We start from the raw sequence: 25958 nt of genomic DNA on the forward strand, positions 1-25958 counted from the left end.
TGCAAACCAAGTCCTTGGGTGGGAGCTGTTGCTTTTTGCTGTTCAGTGATGATTATAGTCGTATGAGCTGGGTGTATTTTTTGGAAAACAAGTCAGAAACTTTTGAAAAGTTCTAGAAATTCAAGGTTATGGTAGAGAATCAAAGTGGCTGCCATATCAAAGTTCTTCGCACAGATCAAGGTACAGAGTTCGTGTCCAAAGAGTTCAATTTGTTTTGTGAGGACAGTGGCATCCATAGGGAGTTAACAATTCCTTACACTCCTGAACAAAACGGTGTCGCTGAGCAAAAGAATCGAACTATTGTGGAGATGGCGAGAAGCATGCTACAAGCGAAAGGACTCTCAAATCAGTTCTGGGCGGAAGCTGCGGCAACATTCGTCTATTTACTGAATCTCTCACCAACAAGGGTTGTCATGAACAAAATTCCATATGAAGCTTGGTGTGGTAGGAAACCCAATATAAGTCATTTAAGAATTTTTGGGTGTGTTGCATATGCTTTGGTAAATTCTCATGCTCGTAAAAAGCTTGATGAAAAGTCTAAAAAATGCATTTTTACTGGTTATTGTACTCAATCCAAAGCATATAGATTGTATAACCCTTATAGTGGAAAATTTACAAGTAGAAGAGATGTAGTGTTTGATGAAATGCAAGTTGGGATATGACTGTAGAGTAGGTACAATAGGAGATTTCTTCTCCCATCGAAGAGTCTATAGATAAAAAGAGGAGCCTGCATCAGCAACATCTACAACACTTGAAGAATCTTCTAACGAGCCAATTCCACCAAGGAGATCAACAAGGGTCAAAAAGCCGAATCTGAAATATGCTAATGACACTTATACATCCTGTCAATTTGCTTTAGCCGTTTCAGATCCTTTGTATTATGAAGAAGTTGCTAATAAGGAAGAATGGAAAAAAGGCAATGATGGAGGAGATACAATCCATCGAAAAGAATGGAACTTGGGAGATGGTCTACTTGCCGGAAGATAAAAGTGCAATTGGTTTGAAGTGGGTGTTCAAGACAAAATTTGGTGCAAATGGAAGCACCCAAAAGCACAAAGCTCGTCTTGTAGCGAAAGGTTATGCACAGCAATATGGTATTGATTTCGAAGAAACTTTCTCTCCAGTAGATCGGTTCGAAACGGTAAGGCTTATTCTAGCAATGGCTGTACAATTGAAATGGCCTGTTTACCAATTTGATGTCAAATCAGCATTCCTCAATGGAAATCTACAAGAGGAGGTTTATGTAACACAACCAGAAGGTTTCATAGAGAAAGGAAACGAAACAAAGGTTTACAAGCTGAAAAAGGCGTTGGACGGATTGAAGCAAGCCCCTCGAGCATGGTACAACAAGATCGATAGGTATTTTCAGAAGAAAGGGTACATGAGAAGTGAGAATGAGCCCACCTTGTACGTGAAAAAGGAAGGTAAAAATGATTTCATCATTATTTGTGTTTACGTTGATGATATCGTTTATACTAGTTCCTCTAACTTACTTGTTGATGAATTTAAGTCTCAAATGATGAATGAATTTGAGATGTCCGATATGGGTTTATTGCAGTATTTCCTCGATCTTAAAATTCATCAAGCTGACGATGGAATTTTTATCTCACAAAGAAAAATGCCAATGACCTTCTCAGTAAATTTAGTATGCTTAATTGCAAGCCTGCAGCTACACCCATGAATATCAATGAAAAATTGCAGCAAGAGGATGGAGAAGAAATGGCAGATGCAAGGAGGTTTAGAAGCTTGGTTGGAGGTTTAATCTATTTGACTCACACTAGACCCGATATTGCATTTCCTGTTAGTGTTATTTCCAAGTTTATGCAGCAACCTTCAAAGGTTCATTATGGAACAGCAAAACGAGTCTTGCGATACATTGCTGGAACTTTGGAGTATGGCATTTAGTACTCAAAAACTTCATATTTGGTACTCAAAAACTTCATATTTCAGATTGTGTGGGTTCACAAACAGTCAAATTCTCTAGATGACAAAAGAAGTGTAACAGCATTTGTTTTTACTCTAGGTTCTGGGGTGATCACTTGGAGTTCTAAGAAGCAAGCTACAACAGCATTGTCAACCTCAGAGGCTGAATATGTAGCAGCAACTGCAACAGCTTGTCAAGCCATTTGGCTAAGGAGAATGTTAACCGATCTCCAACAAGAGCAAAAGTGTGCAACGACCATATTTTGTGACAACAAATCCACGATCTCCATGGCAATGAATCCAACATTTCATAGTAGAACAAAGCACATAGATATTCGTTATCATTTCATTCGTGATTTGGTAGCAAAAGAGGAGATATCTTTGGGGTATTGCAACACTGAAGAGCAGCTGGTAGATGTGTTAACAAAAGCATTATCAAAAGAGAAGTTTTGCTATTTTAGAAGTTTACTTGGTGTCTGCAACTTTGAACTAAATGGGAGTGTTGAGAATTAATTCAAAATAACAGATTAGTGGGATGTTTAGAAAATCTTTGTAGTATCTTGGTAGTTTCAGAATTTTTAGTTTGGTCAAATAAGTTGTTAGCTATTTTTGTGTCAAGTTAGTTTCTATGTAAGCATATAAATATAGGCATTTATGCTTTGTTTTTATGCATTCAGAATTCATTAATAAGTGAGCAACTTTCCTACACATTATTTTATCTCTTTCATGTTTATTTCTCCAACAGCAAAGAGGAAAGAAAGCTATAGTGGTGGGTTGGACTTGGATGGGAATATTAATTTTTCTAGAAATTACTAAAAAAGCTTTAGCAAAAGATATGCATTCCTGCTCTTGTGGGTGAGGGAAGCTTTAGTCTTGTAGAAGCAAGTAGAGAAAAGTAGAATATGGGATTTACGGAAGAGATATGCCTTTCACAAACTTGTTGAATTCAATTCAATTGATAATTCGAATTTAAATTTAAATTTAAATTTAATTTTTTTTAAATGCAAATAATTTATGAATATTAATATCTAGTTATACTCTTATTCAAAGGTTAAATCTTGTAAAGCATAAGGTGAATGAAATTAGCAAGTCCTCTATTATAGGGACTAAATCACATAAATTCTTTTACTATTAAATAGATTAATTTAATATTTGTACAATTAAAAAAGAGTAAACAATGAAAATAGTAATTAAATTATGCCGTTAATTTTATTTTGATCACTTAACTATTAATTTTTTATTTAGTCACTAAACTTTTCAGATTAATTGCAGACTTGAACTCCAAATTTCAAAACTTACTTTGCTTCTATATTGCATATTTGCTTAAAACCTTTCTAGAAATGCATGATATTAATGGTATGGACTTCCCATCATATATTTGGATATAATTCTATAAAAAAAATCTAAGTAATATATACTTGTATTCAACAACTTATCTCGAGTTTTCAAGTAAATGCAACCCCAGTTATGCGAAAACGTGACAATTGAAGGACTAAATCACTCAATAAAGGCTGCGTTATCATATTTGAAACTTGGAAAATGAAATTTTCTTGCCAGAGCTTTTCATAGTTTTGATATGAAAATTTTATTAAATTTTTTTATAATTTAAACTAAAATGATAACTTTTTGTTGATTTTTTTTATATTTAGGATCAAATTGATAAAATATATAAACATTAAAGAATTAATTTTGTTATTAGACCAATAAAAATAACCCACATCAGCTTTCCCTCACTCATCTAATGGCAATTAACATGAGAGTGACTAAAATTTTTAATTTAAAAAAGTTTATTAATTAAATCGAAAAAATCAATAGTTGAATGACCAAAACAGAACCAAAGCATTGTTCGGTAACTATTTTTGTAATTTACCCTAAAAAGAATCAAATAAAGTCAAAGTTAAATTAAGTTAATATTTACTATTTAAAAATGTCATTTATTATTTAACAGAGTTATATTTTGAAACTTTCCTATGATTCTAGAATTGAACTGTAAATGAAAAAATAATTTTTATGCTACTTTTTAATTAATAAATGTTAACTCTGTTTAATTTATTTTTATTTCATTTTTTAAATAAATAGATTAAATTAATTCACTTATTTGATGTAGTTTGTATAATGGAGGGATTTAGTGGCTATTTCAAGGTTGGATGGAACATGAATGTGTGTCATCAAACATGTGCGTTGCCCAGTGGCCCTATGAAAAATAGATGCGAATCTTTAAATTATTCCACTGTGGGTGGTAGGTCTCCCCCAATCAACCGGTCAGCGCAATTCCTTTATTTTATAGCTTTTAACAATAAAATAGTATAAATGAATAAAAATAGCAAAATTTATATATATACAGGTATCACTAATGTACTGACTTGTAAAAAAATTAATAGGGTAAACTATTAATACAGTCACTTTTATTTGTCTCAGGTTACATTTTAGTCTCTTATGTTTGAAATGTTACATTTTAATCACTTACGTTATCGTGTTGTAACATTTTAGTCACTAAGTCGTTAATTGCCATTAACGGTAAAATGGTAAGTTGACGTGGAACATTAAATCATCATTTTAAACAAAAATTTTAGGTTAAATTCTACAATTGGTCCCTATATTTTTTTTCATTTTGAGAAATTTAATTTTTTTCTTTTATGTTCTTATAACCTTTTCTTTATTCTCCATTCTCTTATGCTTCTCCACATGTTTTCCTCCCGTCTTCATTTATTTTAACATAGTTTTTCTATGTTTTCCATTTGTTAAAACTAGTCCACAAACTCACCTCACTCAAAAAATTAAACTGTCTAAAAAAATAAAAATATAGGGACTAATTTTAACAAATGAAAAATATAGAAAAACTACATTAAAAGAAATGGAGAAAAGAGAAAAACAGAGGGAGAAGTAGAAAAGAATGGAAAAAAAAAGAAAGTTAAAAAAAACATAAAAGAAAAAATTAAATTGCTCAAAACAAAAAAATTTGGGGACTGTTTGTATAAATTAACCTAAATTTTTTGTTTGAAATTATGATTTAACGTGTCACGTTAGCTTATTGTTACACCGTTAGCGGTGACTAATGACTCAGTGATTAAAATGTTACAACACAATAACGTAAGTGACTAAAACATAACATTTCAAACATAAGTGACTAAAATGTAACTGAGGTAAACAAAAATGACTATTTTAGTAATTTGCCCAAAAAAATATCTTTTTAAAAGAACTTAATTTAGATTAAAATTTATAATAATAACTTTTAGGTATAATAATATAATATATTTATAAACATTTAATTGACTTTCATTAGACTTATCTTTTAACTCTAATTAACAAACATAAAAAATATTATTACTATTTTAGCATCATAGTATAATATAAATATAAAAAATTGTGATAATTATAATTTAAAATTTTAGACGTACAAAAAAAGTTGTGCTAATTTTGTTAAAGTATTACTTGAATAGAATTTTAAGTATCTTAATTATCACTTAATTAATATTAGAGTTAATTTCTTAGAAACTTTTTTTTAATATTTTATGTAATTCATTCATGCATCATAAGTTAATTTTTAGAACTCTTTCAAGTTTTACAATTTACCTAATTTTTTAGGAATATTTTCATGTTTTATGTAATTTTTTCAACTATTATGAAATATTTAATTTCTTAAAATACTTTTAGGCTTTAAACAATTCTTTAATCTATTGCAAATTACTTAATCTCTTAAAACCTTTTCATATTTTAATTAATTCTTTTATGAATTACAAAATTTCTTTGAAATCTTTTTATGTTTTAAGTAATTCTTTCTTGAATCATAAATTAATTTTTTAGAACTCTTTCATGTTTTATAAATTACTTAGTTTCTTAAAAATCTTTCATGAAGTAATATTTTTCATCTATCGAAAATTAATTTGCTCTAACTCCACACGAGGGCCCGATGGGTGTGCAACCTTCTGACCAGTATGGTTCATATTTTTTGTGCTAACCCAATTTTTTTTACGCAAGCACCACAACATGCATCATCATTCACCACATCAACACCTTCTCTAAGTGTATTTTCTCACCACTACCACCTACCGCACTATGTTACACACTGATGCCACTAGCAACACCCGTGTATTCGATATCACTGAAAATTTCCACCTTTTATCCACAATCGGGTTATGCGACACCATACAATTATCCACTAATAGTGTCACAAACACCCCCAACATAGTTGTTCTACCGAGGTGGGTCATCTTTGTAATCGCTTATTAATACAACGGGGGATGTATGATAGGTGCCTAGGACCCAAACATACTCAACAACGCAGGAAGGAGATGAAGATGGAGATCAACATCGAGGTTGAGGTGAACGTGAAGATAAAGATGAAGAAGATGAGGAGTTGCCACCCAAACTTGTTCAACAAAACCCTAGGTGTACACGATGCCCGCCCGATTGTGGCATACATTTGAGATGCTAATGATTATGTTATATGTAATTTTTCTCAAATATTTTATTCTTTAGTTTGTTAAATTTAATTTGTGTTGTAATAAATGTTTCCACCCATAATGTACTTGTTCCACTTTTATTGTATTCTTTATTTTACATCCCACCCACCTATGAAATGATTTCATGTTTAACACATGTTACTCGGGATTCTTGAGTTTTGAGTTACATTAGGGTTAGGGTTGTGATTGAAAATGGTTAGGGAGAAAACGCTCCTCACAGTGCGCATTTTCAACTGACATGGTAGTGAAAACGTGCCTTATAGGATGCGTTTTCAACTGACCTATTTGACAATGTACGTTAGAACCTGAGAATCCTAGGATAATTTTCAAACACTGAAACTCGAGAATCATGGGATAAAATTGCATGCCAAATTTTTTTTCTTCCCGCCTCATTGCTTATATAAATGGGAGTTTCAATCCTCCTACTCCATCATCTCTATCGCCCACCATCTTCTTTAAATTGTTTTTCTTTTTTTCTTACGTGTTGAATTTTCTGGGTTTAAAGATTTATTTCTCTTTTTCTTTGAGGGAGACATAGTCATAATTTTAAGTTTTGTTTAGGTTCATAGTGATATTATGGAGCTCGGTGACCTACAAATTTAATCTACCATGTGAGAATGGAGCCATCACTTGAGAAACCGACATAGCATTGCAATTCAAGGTCCCAGTTAATGGTGATTATACAATCATGGATTGAAGTGTAACTAAGGATCCAAGTTTACAAAGGTTATGCTGTCAAGGAATGGAGCAAAATTGTGGCCTTAATTGAAAGTGGTTTTGCAGGCACGACAACGAGTTTCACCTCTTCAGATGAGGATGCTTTATAAATTCCATATAGAAGTCTAAGAAGAAAAACACAGGGACCTTCCAGTATAATTAAGTAATTCATTTTATCCATCTCTATTAAAGGCAGTAACCCTGTTATTATAACTTGTGATAGAGTTGAGGACAAAAAATATCTCCAGCAGGAACGAGTTATTATGCAATGTAGAAAAGATTAAACGTGAATCGGGGCGACAACGGTTGTTTCACGCTTCATCTTTTCTGCACCACACAATAACTCGTCCCCACTGGAAATCTTATTGCCCCTAAATTCATCACAAGTTATAGTAACAGACTCACCACCTTTGGCAGAGATGGATAAAACAAATAACTTGATTATACTAGAAGGCCCTTATGTTTTTCGTCTTAGACTTTTGTATGGGTTTTATAAAGCATCCTCCTCTAATGAGGTGAATCTCGTTGTCATGCTGCATAACCACTATCAACTATGAGCCCTAGATATGCTTCATCCATTGATAGCATAACCTTTGTAAACTTGAAACCTTAGTTACACTTCAACTTGTAATCGTATAATCACTGCCAACTGGGACCTTGAGTTGCAACGCGATCCGACTTCTCAGGTGATGACTTCATACTCACATCCTAGGTGAAATTTTTCTATCTCAAACATAGAAAAAAATAAATCCATAAACTCTAATTTCCAACCGAAAAAAAGGAAAAAATATTTTTCCAAAAACAACCTATATTGGTAAATATAAAAAAAAAACAGCCCAATTTCTTAAATTTTATACAAAAATGGCATATTTCATTAATTTAACCTTCCTCGATTATAGTTTTTTACTACTATACTTATTTTTTTCTTTAATTTAAATTTTGAACAATTCAAATTAAATTTTTAAGACCAAAACTTTATTTGTGTATATTCCTAAGAGCTTAAGCTCATACTGGTGAATTTATTATGTTTCTAATTATAACCCTTCTTTACAATGAATTCCTGACAATTGAAGTAGTCAGATCTTGAATTTAAATATAATTATTTAGTAGTTATAACATGATTTTTGAAATCGAATTGGTGATCAAATTAGTTGGATTATTTATTTCTGATCCGACTGATTCAGTGTTAAATTTTAATCGATTTTTGTCTCGATTTAGTTGATTTGTACGATTTCATACATCAATCAGTTCTTTCCCCTGTTCCGAATTGGTATACTAATCAGTTTTTAGTCCAGTCCAATCTCTACCTCATTGATTTATAAATCGAAATCCATATGTATTTTGTATGAAATTGAATTAAAGATTGCTTCTATTGATACATTGTAAAAAGTATAAATTATTGGTTTAACCATTTATATTATTTTTTAAAATAAGATTTATAAAATTTTAAAGCTTTTTTACCCTGATAATACAAAAAAAAAACCAAAATAGTATTCCTTTAGCATTATTTACCAAAATGGGTTGAAGTGAACAGTACTAAAGGGTGGTGCCACACATTTTTTTTTGCCAAATCATTTAACCATCATTAGCCCATAATTTATTTTTTAAAAAATAATATTTAAATGGTGGAGGGGTCATATATGACGACACCAATATAATTTAACGGGTTAAACAATGTCAAAATACAAGTTTTATACAGGTTAAAAAATATTTTTTTAATCAGTGGAGGGTAGTTCACTAGCGGCATCACTTTGGGAATAAAAAAAGAGACCCCCATGACTGTTTGTCAGGCAGCACCGATTTGACCGCCTATGGCAAACATGACCAGACAGTCACGAAGGGTCTCTTTTTTTCATTCCCAAACCCCTCCTCTCCCCTCCCCTTATCCCTATATAAAACAAGCTGGGACGGGGATCAACTACTATTTGAGAAAGAAAGAAAAAAGCTATTGAGGTTGAAAGGAAGAGGAGGCAACATTTGTGTTTAGGGTTTTAATTTTTTTTGTAGTATTATTTATTTGTATGTTTGTAACTTAATTAGTATAAAAAAAACTAAATAAATATTGAAATGGTATATTTGAGATTTTTTTGAATTATTATTTATTTGTATGCTTCTTACTTAATTAGTATAAAAAAACTAATTAAATACTGAAATGGTATGTTTGAGGTTTTCAAGGGTTTTTTAATTATTATTTGTTTGAGTTTTGTAGCATTAATTTTTTTATATTATTAATATTTTCTGTGTTGAAAATTTATTGTGATGTTATTTGAATATATTATAGATATATGTTGAAAGGAACATATTTAGAGTTATATTGTTTGATATATATGTTATTTGATGATATTTTTTTTGTTATGTATAAGAAAATAATATTTTCGATGAATATAATAATAATGTTTATTTTTTTATGAAAAAACAATTTAGTATTTTTGAGAGAAAAGTTTGTGTTGGAAGGAACCATCGGTAAGCATGTATGTGTATATATATATATTGTAATATTAATTTTAAAAATTTGATTTCTATATGTATATTTACATGTTCTGCTTTGCACTTATCATTATTTTTTTAATTAAGAAAAAAAAGCTATTTCAGAATAAATAAAAAAACTTAAGTTCATTGTTTTTTTTTTGAAAAGAGATCTGCTGATACTATTAAATAAAAGGAGAAGGAAACACCTGTTACAGACTTAAAAACAATAAAATGAAAAGTCAAAAAATGAATGGCCACCCAAACGGTGCCTTGAAAACCAAAACTGAAAATAAAAGCTGTGTCTAGGACACCTGAAACGCCAAAAAAAGAAAAAAAAAATCTAAACAACCCTTCTCCTTCCTTCTTCTACTTCTGTTGAGCATGAAACCTCTATATCAGCCGTACTAGAGACATATTTTCTCCCACGATCGTATCTTACTAAGATCACAGTCTCTTTCTGAAATGCGAGTTCATCGGGCTCAAAACATCACAGACCCGGACTCTGCCTTTCCCTCTAACCATCATGAATGTTGTTTCTTCTCTCATGATTTATCAAAATCTCCACTGCATGCGGTGCTTCCTCTATCCAAATCGAGGATGCTCGTGGCGCCCTCCTTCTTTCGCCATCGTATGAGCCGCTTTGTTGGCCTCCCTAGGTATATGCTTGAAACACATTCTTTTAAATCTATAACTTCTTCCCTTAATTTCTTTAATCAAGCTGCTAATACACGATCTATCTTCATCCACAGAGTTCAGTTTACGTATTATGGTTAACGCATCCCCTTCAATGCAAACTTCCTGGAACCCCATATCTTCAGCCAAAATAACGGCTTGCAGACACGCCCTCGCCTCAGCCATCACTGGATCTGCAATATTTTCCCATGGGTAGGTACACGCTGCCATTATTAGACCTTCTTTTTTTCGTACTATGATCCCTGAGATAGAACATTTTGTTATTTGATTAAAGGAAGAGTCAAAGTTTATTTTTATGGTGTCATTAACCGGTGGTTCCCAAACTAAATGTCCAACGTCACATGAGTTCTTTAATCTCTCCCTCTCAACATTTGTCTCTGCATAGTAGGCCTTAATAAATCCCACAACTTCAGTAACTGACTCTCGTACTCCATCATGATAAAGCTTCTTACGATTATGCTAGATTGCCCAAAATGTAATAGCTCTAATTTTACATGCATCTAGGCTCTGGTTTTCAAATTCTGTTGCTAACCACTTCTTCCAACTGTTCTCTCTGTTGCATGTTGGGACTGCCATTCCCAAACCCCGCAAGACTTGCTGCGTGAATAAGCAACGTCTAAAAAGGTGATCCGCCGATTCCTCTTCAGTTTGACACATCGGACACCAAGTGTTGACAACCAAATTTCGGGCTTTTAGATTATGTAGAGTAGGTAGAAAGTCATTAGCAATTCTCCATAGAAAAATTCGTATTTTGCTTGGAATTTTGAGCTCCCAAAGCCTTGTAAAGAAAGTAGTAGGGATTTCATTATTTAATCTTGTACCCCCATCTGTAATGAGCCATCTATAGCCACTTTTAGCTGTATATATCACAGTATTGTCGCCACGCCATACTGGAACGTCCTGTATCCTGTTGCTCACCAACGGAATTGAAATTATATACTGCAGTTTCTCTTCTCCGAACATCGTGCGAATAATTCCTTGTTTCCAGGTATAATCTTCCTTGTTAATTAAATCTGATACTTTAGAATATCTGATATCAATATTTTGATGTTCAACTCTACCACTGCCAGGTCCAGGAAGCCACCTATAATTCCATATGTTAACTGAATCTCCGTTACCAATTCGCCATCCCACTCCTTCCTGGAGAAGATATCTAGCTCCCAAAATACTTCGCCAGGTATACGAAGGGTAAGCTCCTAACCCTGCACTCATAAAATCCCTCTTCGGAAAATACTTGGCTTTCATAACACGTGCAAACAAACAATCAGTTTGTGTGAAAAGTTTCCATCCCTGCTTCGCTAACAGGGCCACATTAAACTTTGACAAATCTTTAAAACCCAATCCTCCCTTCGCTTTGGGGATGCATAAAGCTTTCCATTTGCACCAATAAATCCCTTTATTTGTTTTAGAATTCTTTCACCAGAATTTACTCATTAAATTCTCGAGTTCTTGACAAAATGAAATTGGTAACTTAAAACATTGCATTGCATAAACCGGAATTGCTTGGAAAATAGATTTTAACAATACCTCCTTTCCTCTAGCCAATAATAGTCGCACATTCCAATTATCCAATAATTTCGCACAGCGCTCTTTAATGGCCACAAAAGCATGCTTTTTTCGACGACCCACCATAGTTTGCAACCCCAAATATTTTTCTGGATTATTAGAAATTCTTACTCCCAAAATCTTTCCCACTTGATCTTGTACACCCAAATCAACATTACCGCTAAAGTAAATAAGTGACTTGTCAAAATTGACCAATTGCCCAGAAACCTCTTCATAATCTTTAATCACACGTTTCATTCGATTTGCTCCTTCAGCTGAAGCTTCTCCAAACAATATACTATCATCTGCAAAAAACAAATGTGACACTGGGACTTTACCTCTTCCCATCATTGTCCCAATAAGATTTCCTTCCCTTTTTGCAAGTGCAATCGGCCTTGAAAATCCTTTTGCACAAATGAGAAATAAATACAGACTTAATGGATCACCTTGTCTTAATCCTCGTTGTGGCCGAAATTCTTCTCCATTCTTCCCATTAATTACTACTGTGTATGCAACACTGGTAATACATCTCATTATAAGAAAAATCCAGTCCTCACAAAAACCCATGCTGCGCATCATTTTTTCTAAAAAACTCCATTCAACCCTGTCGTATGCTTTGCTCATATCCAATTTTAGAGCGAAACTTTTAGATACTCTTATTTTTTTTTGAAAGAATGCAATACTTCGTATGCTATAAGGATGTTGTCTGTGATTTGTCTCCCTGGAACAAATGCTCCTTGTGTATCCTCAATACATAAATCAAGTACTTGTCGAAAGCGATAAACAAGGACTTTTGAAACAATTTTGTAAATCACGTTGCATAGACTAATGGGACGGAACTTGTTCATAGACTTTGGCGACTTCTCTTTAGGGATAAGAACTATGTTCGTATTATTAATCTCCTTAACATTTCTTCGACCATTAAGGATATCCAAGCAATATTTAGAAACTCCCTCTCCAACAATATGCCAATATTTTTGATAAAAAATTGCTGGAAATCCGTCCTGCCCTGATGTCTTGAGATGTGCTATCGATTTTATTGCCTTCACAACTTCTTCTTCTTTAAATTCTTGCATTAAAATACTGTTGTGTTCGTTCGTGATGCAAGGTAAAAAAGATTCAAACAATCTATCATGGCTTTTTACTGGTTTGGATGAAAACAAATCTTTGAAGTACTTAGTAGCCAAAACCGTGATTTCATGCTCATCATTGATCAATTCCCCAGCTTCATTTTCCAGCCCCTTAATCATGTTCTTCCGCTTGCGATGTGTCGCACTTTTATGAAAAAATGCCGTATTCCTGTCACCCATACGAAGCCAGTTCACCCTTGCCCTTTGTTCCCAATAAAGCTCTTCTTTATTTGCTTCAATGTTCAATTCTAATTTAATCTCTGTAATTTCCTCCAATACACCATCACTAATTTTGCTAGCACCCATTTCCAATAATCTTTCATTTAACTCTTTCCTTCGTTGGTCTTTCCTCCGTTTCTCCTCCTTTGCCCAAATACTCAAATTTGACCCCACTTTTTCCAACTTCTCAAGCACATCCAAACTATTAGAGTTCCATTCCTGTTTTAATCTCTCCTCAACTTCATCACTCAAAATCCAATTTGCATCAAAACGAAAATGCCATTGTTTCACCACTCCTTGCATATCTTTATCCCCGAATGTATCCACAACAACTGGACAGTGGTCTGAAAAACTATGTTGTAAGTGGTTAACCTTGTACCTTGGAAAAAGATCCCACCACTCCATATTTGCCACACCTCTATCCAGTCTTTCCCTAATGTTGTTGTTAACTAAACGTCCTCTCTCCCATGTGTACCACTGCCCATTAAACCCTAAATCATATAAATCGCAGTACCCCAATGCCTCTCTAAATGCACCCATCTGTCTTTCCCTTCGAATTCTCCCCCTTTTTTCTCAAAAGAGTAAAGAATTTCATTAAAATCTCCGAGAACCAGCCATGGCTTGCTATTTTCTCGCTTTAGTCGTTTTAAAAGTTCCCAAGACTTTTTCCTCTCAATCTCCACTGGTTCTCCGTAAAAACCTGTAAATCTCCATGTACCCGTCTCATATTCATTCTCAACCTCTACATCTATATGCGATTTTGAAAAGCTTTTCAAAGTTACATTCCATCCCTCCTTCCACCCTAATGATAATCCTCCTTTCGTGCCTATTGCCGCCACATCGATTCCATTTATAAACCCACAATGCCTTCTTATTGATTCCATCTGTTTACTTGTGACCTTAGTTTCCATAAGAAACATGATTTGGGGCTGGGTGTGTCTCAACATATTTTTGAGACGTCGAACTGTTCGTGGTTGCCCTAGACCACGAACGTTCCAACTTAGAATTTTCATTGCGCCCGGTCAGCCACCTTTGGGGTGGCCGCCGATAAAAAATTCTCTATATTCCCCTCTACTAGATTCTTAATATTTCCAAAGGACTCCCTCTCTGAATTAATCCTCTGCCTCTTTTTTCCATCTACCAGCTCCACTGGTGTGTCTTCCACCTCTTCTTCCTTCTTCCTTTCCTCCAAATGCCTCGAATTAATATGGTCTGTTGTATTCATAATTCGTATTTTTCGTGTATAACGTCCCAAAGATTCTGCTTCCCCCCTGATTTCATCTTTATTTGTGACATCCACTTCAAACCTTTTTATCCTTCTTTCCCCATCAATATCCATGTCATTCCCTTTATTCTTTTCTGGTTCTTCTCTTAGCCATTTACTTACGGTCTGTCCTCCCCGTCTCGGCGTTGCTCTCAGCGACAAATCCCATCCAAACTCCACTTGTTGATTCCCAAGAGTTAATCTTACTTCACAATAACTCTCCCCATGACCGAGCTGTCCACAAATAAAACAAAACAATGGCAATCTTTCATACTGAAATAATGCATAAATAAATTTATTCTGCTCCATGCTTATACGTTTTTTCCTTTTAAGTGGTGTCCGAACATCAATTAGCACCCTAATTCGCATAAATTTATAGCCCCCTCTTGTCACCACCGATGGGTCATACTCCATGAATTTGCCAACAAAGTCACCAAGCTGGCGTGCTGTTCCCTCTGATGTAACACCTATTGGTAAGTTGTGTACTTGACCCAAAAAGCTGTGTGCCATAGAGGAATCAAATTTGGTTCTTCGCCCCGTCTTAATCTGTGAAATACAATGAGATGTCGGTTAAAAAACCATGGCATCCCATCCAGAACTCGCTTCAGATCGATCTCACTGTAAAACCTAAACAATATTCTTTTGTTCTCCAACTCTGTGATTGATACCCCTCTTAACGGATGCCATAAATCAGCCAAAGTATTTCTCAAGGATGGGAAATTCACTACGCTATCTGTAAGAACTCTCCCTACCAAACAAAGATCATATGACTCCTCATCGTCATTATTTACCCCTAAGACCACCATGGGATCTTCCTCTTCATCTATTATGTTGAGGTTGGCTAACTCAGTATCCACCAATTCAACGTTAGCCATGACTCCCCTTCTTCTTTGATAATTAATTCCCCTTCAATCAGCAGTAGAAATCAAACCCTAAAAAATCAAATTTTCGTGCGATAAAGCAGACAAAAAACCCTAACTCGTGCTACACGGCAGACTAACTGTTTTTATTAACTCCTCTTGTATTATTCGTTCTTCAACATTAGTGAATTTATTCTCCCCTGCCCAACTTAAGTTCATTGTTAAAAAAAGCTATATGTGTACATGCATGCTCTTGTATGCATTTTTGTGATATATCATATTTATATATTTGCTATTAATGAGTGGAAATGTTTTTTTGTGTAGTTGGAGATTTTAATCAATTTTATGTTCGCTGTTAAATTACAAATAAATTACAAAAGGTAGAAAATGTATTTTTGTTATTTGTATATTGTTTATTTGTTTAGTCGATTTTTTTTTGAAACTATAGATATGAGTTCTTTGATTAGAGAAGACGATCACGAGTACGAGTAAAGTGTCCGAAATGGCGGCGCTTTGCTATCACTTACTAGGACGCTCGCCTGATGATACTGAAGATAATTTTACAAGTTTAAGATTTTCATGGTTGAAGGCAAATTTTGAAATTCTCATCCCGTTGTCACAGTTCCATTGTACCCAACCACTCTCAGAAATGAGTATTCATTTCACAGAAATGAGTATTCATTTCACTATGCATATCACGCTCAAGTCTGGTCAGCCTTTGCCTGAAATGGTATTGTTCTAGACTATATGTTGTGTATGTATTTCAAAAAGGCACGTTACATTTTCAAATTAATTTGTGGAAGTATTAAGAATATTTAAAAAATATGTTGAAACTGAAATCTACCTATGTTCACAACTTGTTTCCGCCAGTTTGCATTATTGTAGTTTTGGTGGAAGTTGGCGCCGATATGTCAGATGCAGTAAACGGATCTCCACTGAACATCGGAACACCTAATCGCAACAATTAGTCCCTTCGATTTATCAGATATGATGCAAATATTGTTGTCTCTAACAATATACCTCTGCAAGTTCATCAGGAAGAATTTTCGTGGTTCCATATTCTCTGACTCCACAATGACAAACACTACCGTGAGCAAGTTTTGGTTCCTATATTGAGCAACCGTAATATGTAGGATTTGTGCATATTTTCCATATAGCCATATTCCATCAACTTGCACAAGTGGCTTGTAGTGGGGAAAGGCTCGCACGCATGGATCGAACATCCAGAACATCTAGTGGAAAATTTTTCTTCCCGGTTGTAGTTGGTTGTTCGAGTTGTAATAAGGTCGTGTCTGTAACTCAACGACAGTCTCTAGCACGTACTCTCGCATAGCGGCTATCCACCCTTGTAGTTCATTGTACAACGCATCCTAATCTTTGTACAACTGCTCCATGCCATCTGTTTAACTATCTATGCTTTCCAGTATGACATTTGATACTAGAATTGTTCTTACATTTCGACAACCAGTACCGATATAGGAATGATCGACATGTTCTTAACCATTGACATGATGCAGTTGCAGATAGTTTTCGCATCAAGTTTGCGGTGATCTTGTGTCATACGTGCAGAAGTACATGTGTGAGGCCAAAAAAATTTTTAGATCTCCTACATTTGTGACCTTTGGATAAATGCAACTCGTACCTGCCAATTGTACCCTTCTATTGACCTCCAACACTCCTCAATATAAATGTCGGTTTAGACATGACAACTTTGTAGTCAATCGACATATTCATGCCATATCGCTTGATGGCAAATACGTAGTCCTCCTAGGTCACGAATTTTTGGCCTATCAACAACTCCTCATGTTCGGGATCTGTGGCTAATCAGTGAGCAAATAGTATATCGGGGTACTTAGGGAACTAAGATACATACACCGCATTGGGATCTACGATCGACATATGGGCCCAGGATCATTGCGTATAACAATGCCTCGACTCAAGTTCCCGATTGAAGGCGTGTGAACATTTTCATTATCATTCACGCCTTCATCGTCGATATCATCCGAGACCTCATCTAGATCGGGATCATTATAATCTTCAACCTCAAGATTAGAATGATCATTATTATCATATCCATCTTCACCATTCGCATCAATCTCAATCACCACTTGATGTATTTGTAAATGGGGACCCAAGATAAGGTTCTCAGACGCAGGTGGAACATTAAGATTGATGTTGAACCCACATACAAGCAACCGCCTATCAACAGACGCTCTTGAAACCTTCGTACACAGGTCCTGAACTCCATGTTCTTCATTTAGTGGAATGAAATCTTCAGTTGGCTCCACATCAGCTAACTCAGCAAACAACTGAATTAGTTCAGTGTGGCTACTCTGATTTCGATAATAAAGTGCGACCATTGTCTCCACTTCTTCATTGTCTACAAGTTCCATCTCGATGAATTTGATGGGATTTGACGAAACTGGAAATTTGTAGATTAGTTATGAAATCCTCCTCCCATAATGTTTAACAATTTTTTGCATTGATTCTTTCTTTTATAACATCAACTGACATATTTCTATTAAATCTCATTACTATTTGTTGGCAACATTTAAATATACAACCAATTATTTTTGTTAAAATTACTTCATCGAAATAAACACATACGAAAAATTGATTATCCATCTTCAATGTAAATTTGTAAAAATATTTAAACATAATTAAGTTTTTCAATAATTATTTGAAAAACAAAACAAGATAATACTGTAAAAAAATATAATAAAAAAATTAATCATTGTACAAGCCATACTGATCTTTTTAACTTTTCTTCTTTATTTTCTCCTCTTTTACAAAAAAAATTATTTTCCTTTCTTCTTATCGGTTAGCTGCTACAACCATTCAATAAAACACAAAAATTACTATAACAATTCAAGAAAATACACAAATTGCTATAATTGTTCAACTCAAATATATAATGGTCCGGTGTCGCATGGCAATTCCTTCTCCTACTGGTACTGTCTGATAGCCTCCCTCCTCCTATTGGTGTCGCCTGACATGTGCCCTCCAACCCTAGTGCCACAGTGAGTGCTCTTCCATCCTTTTTTACCCGTACAAACCCATATTTTGCCAAGTATAGATGTATGATACAGGTACCGCTATACATAGCCGCTCCACCATTTAAATATGATTAGTTTTAAAAAAAAAACAAATTATGGGCTAATGATGACTAAATGATTGGAAAAAAAAAGAGTGGTGCCGGCACCCATTCAGGCACATCCCCTCAGGATTGTTCATACTATTTTAATATTTAATTATTTTTTTGTATTATAGGGTAAAAAAAGCCAAAAATTAATCAAAATAAAAAAAATAAAAAAGGTTAATATGGTCAAAGAAATGGCAACTCCGCTGAATTTTAAGCCTCGGTTTTATAAGCCAAAACACTTTGTAGTTGGTACGGCCAAAACCGGCTGCCGTTTTCGATTTGTCTGTTTTCTCTGTCTCCTTTTATTTTTCCTGCCTCCCTCCAAATACCCCGCTTTCCCAAAAAAAAAAAACAAAAAAACAAAAAGCTTTGAATCTTTGATCATAGACTCTGCAACTACCAAAACAAAAAGGGGAAAAAAGAAAGCTAAAAACTCAACTTTAGTTGTCGTTTAATGGAAACTCTTTCCCATACGATCACCACTTCCGCTTCTGCGAAACCCCGCCTTCCTCGAAACGACAACGTTCACCGTCGTCTCCTCCGTTTCCGCCATGGATTTAGTTCCTTGAATCTCGGTACACTGAGATCGCAGAGGAGTAGTAGTGGTTTCTTCAAGGTTGAATGTAGTCAACAGAGCTCGAAAAATTGTATCGATTTTACTGATCCTGATTGGAAGTCAAAGTTCCAGCAAGATTTCGAAAGACGCTTTAATATTCCTCACATCACCGATACGTTCCCCGATGCTCATTCGTTTCCTTCCACATTCTGTCTCAGAATGAGGTAAAACAAAAGTTCCTTTTTTCTTTTATTTTTTTTAAAAATTGCTTCCAGCTGATTTTTATTTCTTGTAAGTGTTCTTCCTTTCTTTTTTTTTTACTCCCGGGAGCGAGAAAATTCTAAAATATTGTAGTTATTTTGGAGTTAAATGAATTTGATCGCATTTATCTTATTAATTATTAATTTATTTTGTAAAGTAATTATTTATTTTGAACTTTGTGAAGTAATTATTTATTTTGAACTTTGTAAAGTAATTATTTATTTTGAACTTAGCAAATAGAACTTAAATGATCTTCTTTTTTTTTTTTTGTTACAGAACTCCGGTAACTGAGGATTTTGCGGAAGGTTATCCGTCGGATGAGGAATGGCATGGTTATATTAATAATAACGATAGAGTGCTTCTTAAGGTAATATCTTTTCTATATATATGTATTTAAATTTCAATGATGTTTCCTTAGTATATGCCAAGTTGCTGAATTGTGATATGGAGAATTGTAATTCTTACATGAGCTTATCGTTTAGAGCTTGGAGATCATGTTCAAAATTGATAATTTCCATGTATTGAGTATCTGTTTGAAATGTGAATTCAAAATCACCTGAAATGGCTTAAATAATTTCAGGAAAGAAATTTAATTGTCTTGCTCCTTTAGAAGTAAATTCTGATTTTCTTGTCTCTCTGTTTTTATCTTTATATCTTAAATCAAGATATTGGTTAAATTGTTTGAGCTCTGCAGAAATAATCTTTCATTTGCTTCGGTTAATTGTCTGCATTTAGACTAGATTGGTCAAGATTCTGATCTTTAAATATTTCAGGTCATACATTACTCGTCTCCTACATCTGCTGGTGCGGAGTGCATTGATCCTAACTGTACTTGGGTTGAACAATGGTAAGCATAATTCTCTACTTATTTATAAGTTTCCATAGACTCATGCATTCTATTGCATTCACTACAATACTTAATAATACGTGGTAAAATAATGTTATATTGCTTTTAATATTGTTTCCCAACTTTTGTATTGATCTAGTAGATTTTGTAACTTATATGTCCACTGTCATCAGGTCTCCACATTTGTTACCATGTTTTATATTTCATTATCACTGTCTTTGTTTAATGTATGAAACTTTGTAGTTCATTTGGCAGTTATGATATTATGTAACATTACATATCATCTTAGGGTTCACCGTGCTGGGCCTCGAGAGAAAATATATTTCAAACCAGAAGAAGTGAAGGCTGCAATTGTTACTTGTGGTGGGCTTTGCCCTGGTCTTAATGATGTCATTAGACAGGTCAGCACCATACTTAAATGTCAATTTGCTGCTGGCATGATTGTAATTACCAACAACAGCTACGCTATTTGATTCAGCTCAGTGCTTTCATTGGTTGGTTATGTAATTGTTAACTGGTTTTTAATTTGTATTTTATGCTAAAATAAAAAATTCATGTTCAGTGTCTACTGACCAAGATCCTGGACATGAAATATGTCTCATATTGTTCTCTTGGTCAATAGATTTCAGTTTAACTTCAAAATACCATGTACCAAAGTTTTTCTTCTACTTTAGATGTGTTCATTCAAAATTCATGAATGAATTGTTCTGCGTTATGAAAGAAAAGTATTTACAGTAAATTAATTACATTTTGGTAGTTAAAGTCTCACTTTCATGGTAAACTGATAAAGTAGGATGAAGTAATGATTGGATATTAACACCATAAATATAATGTTAGATTAAAGTTTCTTGTTTAGTCTGAAACCTGAATGCTTTAGTGTTTATTGACCAATACATTCTTAAATTAATGAACTAGTGCAGATTGTCATCACACTGGAAATATATGGTGTAAAAAACATTGTGGGGATTCCTTTCGGTTATCGTGGATTCTCAGACAAAGGCTTGGCTGAAATGCCGGTAAGCATTGTTCTTTCCTAACAATGGTTTGTTAGAATATCGTGCTCCATCCTAGATTTTATATCGTTCATTTGGCTTGATTTTCAGCTATCGCGGAAAGTAGTCCAAAATATTCACCTTTCAGGTGGAAGCTTGTTAGGAGTTTCACGTGGAGGACCCTCTGTCAGTGATATTGTCTCTAGTATGGAGGTACTCCTAACTTTTGTATTATTTGTCAGATTAACTTAGTCTTGCAGGAATTGTAGATTTTGAATTAAAATAGCCAGACTTAAAGAGGCCAAGTATGTAGTGTTTTTCTTAAATGTTTCCAAAATTGATGTCAGGAAAGAGGAATCAACATGCTTTTTGTGCTAGGTGGAAATGGTACTCATGCTGGGGCTAATGCTATTCACGATGAGGTTCATATCAGATACTTATTTTACAGTCTGTATCTATAGAACAATTCATTAATCTTGAATTTGGTATTTCCTTTATTTTTTACTATCTTAAATTCAAAAGAGGAACTCAGAGAAACTAAGGTGGTTTATTTTTTATCCCTTGATGTCTTAAGCAGTGTTTATAATTTTGTTTAACCATTGGATTTAACTTCAAGGCAGTACAATGATTATGGGTAGCTGAAAGATTCAGATTTATTTTCCATATTTTGTATTTCTAAGCTCTGTTTTTTTATTTAAAATCCACATGTATGAATAATATATCAGATCAGGAGGGATATTAAAGGATCTTCTGTGATTAAGAATTCCTGAGAATTGTCAAAATCTTATGTCACAAATAGGGGGGGTTGGCTTTATGTTTTTCTAAATCTATATATTTGTACACTTTTGCTTTCAGTGCCGCAAAAGAAAGTTGAAAGTGGCTGTAGTTGGTGTGCCAAAAACTATTGACAATGACATTCTGTTGATGGACAAAACCTTTGGTTTTGATACTGCTGTTGAAGAAGCACAACGAGCGATCAACTCTGCATACATTGAGGTATATCAGCTTTGATTACTTTGATATAAAAAAAAATTGTTCATTGACTTTTAGAATTCATGCATTGTGCAATTCTTTTCTACTTAAATGTATGTGCAAAACCTCCCTCCTGTCAATTAATATTATTTTTTCTCCTTCAATCAATTACCAGGCACATAGTGCTTACCATGGAATCGGTGTCGTGAAATTGATGGGTCGTAGTAGTGGTTTCATAGCCATGCAGTCATCCTTAGCTAGTGGACAAGTTGACATATGCTTGATTCCAGAGGTATTATGCTGACCGTTAACAATTAATTACAATCAGCTATGCCCATCACAGTCTTTAAATGCATGTTATTGATGCATCCAAATTATGCATTCTCTAGGTACCTTTCAATTTGCATGGGCCTCATGGTGTATTAAGGCATCTGAAATACTTAATAGAGACAAAGGGATCGGCTGTGGTCTGTGTGGCAGAAGGAGCTGGACAGGTGACTTAATATATATAGCTATTTGAGCCTTCTTGGAAGTGATAATTGTTCACAAGTTTGAAGTTTTAATGGTGTCTTGGAGTGGGCAAATAACTTTCCCTTAGGATGTCTAACTCAATGGCTATCTATATTGATGAAGATGATTTCCTTTTTGGTTTAACGATGTCTCCATTGTAATTTTTAGGCTTCTACTTGCTGCTGGTTTGGTTTATTGTTGCTTTCATGTTTCAATTTTTAATCTGTTGTCTATTCTATTGTTTCTTCCGCAAGTTTTGGATCTTATCAATTTCAGTACCATGGGAATTATAACTTATGGAGAATTCACTTGCTCTACTGCATAGAATTTTTTTCTATATTCATTTGGCAATTTTGCAATGATGTTCCTTCTAAAATAAATTTTGGTATTTTCTCAATTGTGTCATGTTTTGTCAATGTAAATGTTTTGAGTTTGGTACGAAATCCATAGGTATTTAGTTGAAGGGTAAAAGCACCTATATGTTGAACTTTATTTCCCTTTCTAAAATCAGTATTTTCAAAAACAGGGATTAAGGTACCAGAGTATCTCTCTATATTTGTTTGAGAAATTGTTCGTCTGCTTTTTTCCCTCTTTGGAGACTGAAGTATCAATTTTTGGAGATGTTCAAACTTAATAATATGATACATGTGACCAAATGTAAGTTGAGCATCTCTAAGATGCTGCTTTTTTGTGCAGAATCTCGTTGAGAAAACTAATGCTACTGATGCTTCTGGAAACATTGTACTTGGAGATATTGGTGTGCGCATCCAACAAGAGGTATTTCATTTTCTTTTTGTAGTTTGCACTATTTCTTATATTTGTTTGTTTGTAAACTCCTGGCTGAAGAAGTAAAGATGTGTTAAGACATTTTTTTATTATTATGTTAATAACTTAGTCAAGTTATTTGAATATTTCCTCATAAGTAACTTAGCATGTTCAAAAGGTGAGAGTGTTGCAGATTGCATGTACTATGTCCCAGAGAGATTTGCTGTCTTTTTCAAGTTATGAATCATACCTTATTTAGTTGACTCGAATGAGGATTGGAATTTGGTATATATGAAGTTTTGTTTGTAACAAATTCTTGAAGGATCTCCAAATTGTTCTTTGAGTCTGATACCTTCCTTTGGATTGAAAATTCCATTTCCTTGCACTAGATTGCTTGCAAAATAGTAATGGATTGCTTTTGGTTTGGTTAAGATTATTTATGTATCAGTGCTGTGCATGTCTTATGGAGTAAATCAAACAATTCACCAATAAAATGCACTACTGATTGTCATCAGTTTATTGATGTTGGTTACCTTAATGTACTGATTTTTACTGCATTTATATGTAAGGATCTTCTCTAATGTGGCTATTTTAAGACAATTGAAACCTTGTTGGTAGGTACTACCTCTTTTTAACTTTTGTGGTACTAAGAGATGGCAAAAGAAATCACTTTCTATGTTCTTCCATTGGATGATTTATTTAAATTTTCTTACACTTGATGAACATTATGCGGTACTAAATGTTATTTCAATACCTTCCTACCAGACAAAGAAATACTTTAAAGAAATTGGCATCCCTGCTGATGTGAAATATATTGATCCAACATACATGATCCGGGCATGCCGTGCAAATGCTTCTGATGGAATTCTCTGTACTGTTCTGGGACAAAATGCAGTAAGTATCCATTTCTTTTATTCCCCTCCACTGTCCAAGTGTTCACACACAATATGATTTGTTTGAACTGCTTGTTGAACTTTCTTCTCCTTTTGATACGAAAAGAGAACTATTAGGAACTGATCGCATGGATAGAAACCAATGTTGCTTAGATGCAGACTGGTAAATGAGCTAAGATACCAGAAACCAGCAGTTATAAAATAAATTCTGTCTAGTCTCGATACTAGAAACCAAACAGTCCAGAAATATTAAACATTTATCTTAATTTTGCCACTTGGGGTATGCTCGGTTGAGTAGAAAAGTGGAAAGAAAATAAATTTTGAGTTTCATTTAAAAAGCCACCTTCACATTGAAGTCTAATTTTGGCCAACCAATTGCAAGCTTGCATCTTAACTAGCCTTTGCACGAGTCTTCTAGCATGTCACATCCTCTTCGGTGCACATTGATATAGGGTTGTGCAAGTTTTCCCGTTTGAAATTGCTTTTTGACTTTCTTGTATTGCAGGGCGGTTTATTATTCACATTTTACGTTTACTACCTGTAAAATATGATGGATGCATCCATGTATGTATTTGCAGGTCCATGGTGCATTTGCTGGATATAGCGGCATTACAGTTGGTATATGCAACACCCACTATGTTTACTTTCCCATTCCTGAGGTCATTTCTCATCCCCGGGAAGTAGATCCAAACAGCCGTATGTGGCATCGATGCTTGACTTCTACAGGCCAGCCCGACTTCATCTAAAAGCGGCTAGTTTAATCAAAAGAGTGAACAAATTTAAGTTTTGAAATTGTTCATTGAAGGTGTGAACAAGCCTTTAGAATATTTCCTTTTAGGCTGTAAAAGAAATAAAACCATGATAGCAATCGGTTAAAGATAAAAAGAAAGGAACATCCGTAATAAAGCATTAGGGGGGATTGCCCTATTATTTTGTTTTGAGGGTACCATTTTTGGTTGTTCAAGAAAATGAGAATGCAGTCAGTCAAACAGGGAATTGTCTCACGAACAATAGCAGTTGTAATTTATTGAGTTCAGGACATTAAGATTTAAACAAACAATTGCATTTTCGAATTCTGCTCCATTTATCACACTTTCCTACAGACCTTAAATTTTTTATTTATTAGATTATGCATTTCGTGTATTCTTATCGTATTAGTATATTATCATCTCATAATCATATTTGAGGCATTATATAAAAGTTTTGTTATAAAAATAAAATATAGATTTTAAAATATTCAAGTATTCGTATTGCATCCTATTATTTTCACTTATCATGTTCTAATTAATATAGATTTTTTCATGTTTCAATTTTCTTTTTTAAATTTATGGTATGTCACATGTATATATTGTTTTTTTGTTGCTTTGTTTATTTTTGGCATAATGATAAATTTATCCTTTAACGCTTATTTATTTTTTCATTTTGATCCTTTTTTTTAAGGTCATTTTGGCCCTCAACCCTTAAAATTTATTCAAATTGCTTGCTTTTGGGAAAAAACTAACTGAACTGTGAAAATTTTAACGATATTGATGTGGCCGCTTGCGTGACAGTCCATATATAATTCATAAATTTTTTAAAAAAAATAATAAAAATATTTAAAAATCAACAATTTTTTTTAAAAAAATCATAAAAAAATTTAGAAAATTTATCTATGTTAGTAGTGAAGTACATATAAAAAGTCACGTGAGTTGTCATGAGCTCGGTCAATTTTTCTATTCAAAAGCAAGCAATTTGACT

At 33.9% G+C, this 25958-nt stretch overlaps 1 protein-coding gene across 2 annotated transcripts; it reads left to right on the forward strand.

Moving 5' to 3' along the window:
• The first annotated feature begins 9825 nt into the window (after positions 1-9825).
• On the forward strand, positions 9826-25294 carry LOC107949993 (ATP-dependent 6-phosphofructokinase 5, chloroplastic). 2 transcript variants are annotated; one of them, XM_041089669.1, is made up of 15 exons: positions 9826-10228; positions 10322-11253; positions 11336-11453; positions 19519-19609; positions 20016-20089; positions 20379-20490; positions 21010-21105; positions 21193-21294; positions 21429-21503; positions 21937-22077; positions 22229-22345; positions 22443-22547; positions 23260-23340; positions 24094-24222; positions 24800-25294. In XM_041089669.1, the coding sequence occupies exons 3-15, from the start codon at positions 11362-11364 to the stop codon at positions 24965-24967; spliced, it is 1383 nt and encodes a 460-aa protein (XP_040945603.1). In that variant the 5' UTR covers positions 9826-10228; positions 10322-11253; positions 11336-11361; the 3' UTR covers positions 24968-25294. The 2 variants fall into 2 exon arrangements, with proteins under 2 accessions (XP_040945603.1, XP_016740234.2); XM_016884745.2 differs by lacking the exons at positions 9826-10228; positions 10322-11253; positions 11336-11453 and adding an exon at positions 18575-19205.
• Positions 25295-25958: the final 664 nt, after the last annotated feature.

This window comes from Gossypium hirsutum, chromosome D03 (assembly GCF_007990345.1).
Source record: "Gossypium hirsutum isolate 1008001.06 chromosome D03, Gossypium_hirsutum_v2.1, whole genome shotgun sequence".
NCBI lineage: Eukaryota > Viridiplantae > Streptophyta > Magnoliopsida > Malvales > Malvaceae > Gossypium > Gossypium hirsutum.